We start from the raw sequence: 6,000 nt of genomic DNA on the forward strand, positions 1-6,000 counted from the left end.
CAAGATTTTTTTCTAGATGAAAAGTAAATCTAGTTCCTATAAATCTAGTTCATTTATTTACAGTAGTCCTGGAGTTTCTTGGTGACTTACAGGTTAAAAGATGCAGCTTTGTCGCTATTGTGGTTCAGGTTACTGCTGTGCATGGGTTCGATCCCTGGCCTGGGAACTTCTGCATGCCATAGACACAGCAAAAAACAAAAACAAAAACAAAAAACACCCTATTCCTAATGCATCAGTGTACTAGCATTTTCCAGTTTTTAAGGTGTAAATACTATTGCTGTGGCATATTTCAGGCTATCAATGGTTTAACTGGCTTGCAGAATTCCAGAGTGTTTAACAGTTGTTCTCACAAGCCAGCAAACCTAGTATGGGTGCGTGTCATGTAATATGTATTCTAAAGTATAAGTAAACCAGTCTGTCTTCTATCCATGGTTAATTAGAAGGGAGCCAGTTTCTCATTATTATCAAATGTGATTTGGTAAACAATTTTATACATATGCCTCTAGTTAATATACCCATAAATGGTATTTCCAGATCATGGGCTATACCCGGTTTCAGCTTTACTAAACATTAATTAGCTGTTCCAATTGATTTTACCAATCTATATTCCACACTGTCTGAAGGCTTCTATTTCCCAAAGCTGATATTATCAGAATTATTAATTGTTATCAGTATGATGAGTGTTAATGTGATGCCTAAATTATACTTAATAAATCTTGGGCTTTTTGCTTTGTTTAATTTTCATTACTGTCCTAAGAGACATACGTTATTATTATCCCCCTTCAAAAGGCTAGAAAACTGGCATCTTTGCTATTGTTCAAACTTAGATCTACCAGACTTTGACGTTATACTTTCAATTCTGTAGAATTCTGTAATTTTTCACTATATATTACTAAATACTATGCCTTATAAATAATAGATACTCAAGATATTTATAAACCTATGACTAAAACATCATTTCATTAATTTTATTATTTTGCATATTACATATTTATTGACATTCTGATAAAAATTAGTTAACTGAACACTCACTGGTGTTCTACTCAAGGTCTGTAATTCTTGAGACCTGCATTTGTACCCAGCAGTTTCCTCAGTACACAGGAGGGTATCACGGTATCAAACTCACAGCATCACTCTATTCCACTTCAACATGACATTGCAGACTGCGAGTGGGAAGGAAGACATGAATGATTTTCTGTATTAGCTGATTTAGAGCCTATTTCCATCTATGGCCTGAATAATAGGTTAAAGAGATGCTTATTAAATTTGCATTTGACAGAAACCTAGGGAAGCTAATGGGAAGAGGAGCCAGTAACTTAATCAGTATGCTTAGAATTTAAAACGAATTTATCATGATGGACAACTGTAGCAAATGGTTAAAGTCAGTAGAACATTTGCATTTAAGAATAAATTTAATTAAGAATTTAAAAAGAAAAAGTATTGCAAATATCAGATAGTGTCAATAAACCAAATTTCACTTTAGACCTACTAACCTAGAACTCATAAAAATTCTATCGAGAGATCCAAAACTAATTCTCACAGATTTTTATGTATGATGTATCTTATATATATAGGACTTTTCTTTCACAACTTCTTTTCCATGATTACTTCTCAGTAATATTTATAAAATGAATGAATGAAAGACAATGTCTTATCTCTTTCAACTCCTTCAATTCTATAACATTATCTTCATTTTTTTGTTTGTTTGTTTTTTGCTGTTATCATACTTTTGTATTGTTTGGGTTGTTTTCCTGCTACTATGAATTGTACTGTTAGATAGATTAGAGATTTTATCTTTACAAAAATATTTTATAGTTATTTTCCTAATATGAAATACATTATTTGTATTTGGTAGAACATTCTGTTATTGTGAATTGATTTTTCACTGTTCGCTGAAGATGTTTGTAAACATCATTAGGATTTTTCTGTCAATCACACTGAAGATGGCTGGTTTATTAACATTGATGGGACTATTCATTTAGTTTTGTTTCCTTTTCTTGAATAGACTGTTATGTCAGTATTAGATTTGATTATAAATATTTGGATTTTATTTTTTTCTAGATTGCTCAAAGACTGTCCTGGTTTTGTGTTTACACCTCGATCAAGGGAGGAACTCCCACCAAACTTTCCTAGTGATATTCCTGGAATCTGTCACTTTCTGGAAGCTTATCAGCAAGGAACAACTTCAAAACCGTGGTTCCAAAAGAAAGATGTGGAAGAAGGCAATGCCAATTTTCTAGGCAAGGCATCGGGAATAGATTAGCAAAATGTATACCCGGTTGTAAGTCTTCGGGGTTTGACTCCTTGGAGTGTATGTGAACCTCTGAAAACACATTGGGATTGCAGAGGGCTGAAGAATAGTTTTAACATTTCAGGAACAACATAGTGATCTACTTTTTCTTCCACTTAACATGACAAAAAAATGTATTCACTTCAGTACTTCAACTCTTCAGTGGAAAAAAAACCAACAACAAAGGAAGAAACCTCAAAAAGTGACTTTGGGAGAATAGCTCTGTTACATAACACTTATTTCCTGTACTCAGCACATTGTACATATGTCAGGTAATTGTAGTACCTGGTGGAGTTGCCTGCAGTCTCCTGCCATGGAAGAATGCCTTGGCTTCGTGCTTGTGTTAGTGTTGCCTTAAAAAAGCTCTTCCAATAGAAATGATAGTCTTTGATACCTGAAGCTCCTTGAACCTTTCAACTCTGTATTTTATTACATTTCCTCATTTAACTGTTAGCATGTATAACAAAGTAGATTAAGTTCTTTTTTCTGTTGCATCTTTTTTTTTCTTTTTTGAGAAAATAAGCCATTATGGGTTAGATGCAATATCAGTTTAAAGTAGTTCTTCTGTAAATATCAAGGATTATTTTATAAAAATATTCTACACATGTGTCATAATAATAAATATGTCCTTTTTTGACATTTAAAAAATTCTACACATGGTAAAGGCTATTTTAATTCATAGGAGCAATTTCATTTCTATTAATTCATTTTTGTGTCATAATCTTCAAGATAAAAGAGGCTTACAGTCTGTATTAAAACACAGTATAATTTAACCAGAAACTACATGGAGGAAAGGAAGCATTCAGGGAACACACCATGAAGTACAAAAGCAAAACATTGACATACATATACACACACATGTGGGAGTAATTTGGACTTATTTCAGCAGATATTGCTATGCTGAGCCATAGAAAGTTCCAGTAAGCATGATAACGTGAGGAAAAGGAATATGTACATGTATGTGTAACTGGGTCACCATGCTGTATATTAGAAAAAAATGTGTATTGGAGAAATAACAATTGATTACAATTAAGACTACTTGATAAGAAAAAATTAAAATTAAAAAAAAGAAAAAAAGAAAATCTAAGTTCATAATTGACAGATAAGACTTGTTCATTAAGCAGATAGCTTATTCTTAAGTATTTGTGGTAAACACTGGTGTGTATATATGTCCTAAGAATCATCAAGTTTTTTTGTCTTAAATACATATCTGTGAATTTTTAAATTCTAGTTGAAATAACTCTATGATTTTTTTAAAAGGAGAGGTTAGTATTGATGAAGAAAATGATGCTGTGATTTCATTATGGAAATTTTGAAACATTTTGCTAAGCTTGAACTTTTTTAAATGATGTTAGTCTTAAGATCCCTGGTAAACCAAATAATATCAGGTAAGGATCTGATATTAAAAAGAACTCAATTTCAAAGCGAGAGAAAGATGAACATTATATTTTTAACATGATATATTAAAATATACATATATACTGTGTTGTTAGTATTTGGGATTTGACTCCTTGGAGCACATTGGGATTGCAGAGGACTGAAGAACAGGAGGGCTATAGATATGCTGAACACTTAGTTGGGGTTCTGAGAAGCAACTCAGTTTAAAAATTTTTAATTATCTCTTTTAGACCCCAGGCTAGTCCATGGTGACCTCAGGAATAAAAAGTCATTACTGATTGGACTCTAGTATCTCTGGTGTACTACTGTAAATATTACCATAGCTACCATTAACTAAATGATACACCAATGTCTTGAAGTACTGAATGTATCTCATTAAATACTAATCCTACTGTTGGAGAGTACTGTAGGCCTTGGGAAAATATAGTTACAGTCTCACAGTTATGTGAAGTTAATAAAAGTATTTAAAAGAAGGATAAAGACTTAAATACATTTTTCTTTCTGGAAACGAACCCTTATTACAGGGAAAATATTAGGAATTAAGGGCAATTAAAAAAGCATAAAATAAAATGTGTTATTTATCACATGTTTAAACAGACCCAAATTTGGTAATAATTAAATGTTACAAAAGTTCTAAATTAATTATAATGCAAAAAAATATTATCTTTGTCTGTGTCTATATAAACACACACACACAAAACCAATGGAGGGAAATGGGAACAGATTACATGGGGATTCCTCATACTCGTCCTGCAATCTTTGTATAAGTTTGACATTTTATCTAAATAAAAAGTTACCCCAAAATGTATTTTCCTGAAGACATTCAATCATGTGTGATAGATTCCCCAGGCTAGGCTGTGAAGGCTCATTAACTGTGGAATACTGCTTAGACCTCAAGCAAGATGAACATTCAGCATTTCCATGATGGAATGCACTCAGAATGCACAACTGGGATGCTAAAAGCTTTCAGGAATCCCTTTTCTATCTCTGTCTTATACACTTTGGAGGGTGAAAATGACACTGACATATTCAGGTCCAGACCACTGAAGGTAGCTGGGGACAGAGAGCCTGGGGGTAAGTTCACAAGGTCAATGAAGGACCAATACAGGGGCTTGAGGTTGGCAGTGGAACTGAGGATGGAGAAAAGATCAGACAGAGAAGGTCTATTGCAGAGTTTGGGGCCAGGACTTCTGAATATTATTTCTAGTTTAACTGTCCTAAAATATAATATGGGATCCCAAGACTGCTTCCCTATCAGCCTGTCTCTCCCAAGAATTCCAGGAGCTGCTCTCCTCTTCTGGTTATTTTGTTTCCAATGCTTCTTGTTCCATTATTTTTGTGTCTAGTACGCAAAATAAATTCACTTGTCATATACACTTCTGAAGCAAGGATAGACTTCCATCAACATCTAAAGATATTTGCATCAGGAAGCAAAGAGAAATGTATGGAGTTCAAATGTCTCTTCCCATTTTGCCTTATCTTTCTATTTCCTACTGGACTTTGTAAGAAAATGCAGTTTGAACCTAGAACCAGAGAGATTCATTTATGTATTTTCATTTATTTATTTACGGTTTTTTGAATGACTACTGTATGCTAGGAAGAATGCTGTTTTGGGAATTCAAAGCATGGCCCGTTCTATCAAGAAAGAAAATTGAAAGGTAAACATAAAAGTAATTGCAAAATGCTGTGGGACCACAAAGTAGGAGACTTGGTCCCGGCAGAAGTGCCTGGTTCTTAGAGGAGCTCATCAGGCTAAGGGGGAAAGACATGGTCCAGACAAACACACAAGTGCACACAGGGAAGTGGAGCCTTGGGCATGCAGAGTGTTATGAACAGCAGATGCCTGGCGTGAGTTGGGGATGAAAAGAATAAGGACAGAAAGATCATTTGTCAGCGTGTGACTACCATTATTACTAATCCTCATTTTTCTTATTATTCATTTCCATGGAGCCCTTTGTTCAAAATGCCTTAAAAAGGAAAAAAAGAAGCAGAATAAGCAGACCATTGGCTTCTGCCTCCTTTCCCAACAGTTTTAAAACTGCTCTGGAGGAGCTCCCACCCTGGTGCAGTGGGATCAACAGCATCTCTGCAGCTCCAGGACACAGATTCAATCTCTGGCCCAGCACAGTGGGTCAAAGGATGTAGGTCATAACTGCAGCTGGGATCTGATCCCTGGCCAGGAGACTTTCATATACAGCAGAGTAGGCAAAAAAGAAAAAAAAAAAAACTGCCCAGGAAAGGAGATGTCAAGTGCTAAATGAAGAAATGGGATGATTAGACTTGCATTTGTGAAAGGCACTGTCAGAAATAGC

The 6,000-nt window shown here is 34.5% G+C and overlaps 1 protein-coding gene across 3 annotated transcripts in view; it reads left to right on the forward strand.

The window, feature by feature from the left end:
• The window catches only part of GUCY1A1 (guanylate cyclase 1 soluble subunit alpha 1), a 68,874-nt gene extending 64,378 nt beyond the window's left edge, over positions 1-4,496 (forward strand). For all 3 annotated transcript variants that reach the window (XM_047798438.1, XM_047798435.1, XM_047798437.1), the window contains exon 9: positions 2,062-4,496. In XM_047798438.1, coding sequence (XP_047654394.1) covers positions 2,062-2,263 — 202 coding nt within the window. In that variant the 3' untranslated portion in view covers positions 2,264-4,496. The remainder of the gene's footprint in view (positions 1-2,061) is intronic.
• Positions 4,497-6,000: the final 1,504 nt, after the last annotated feature.

This window comes from Phacochoerus africanus, chromosome 10 (assembly GCF_016906955.1).
Source record: "Phacochoerus africanus isolate WHEZ1 chromosome 10, ROS_Pafr_v1, whole genome shotgun sequence".
NCBI lineage: Eukaryota > Metazoa > Chordata > Mammalia > Artiodactyla > Suidae > Phacochoerus > Phacochoerus africanus.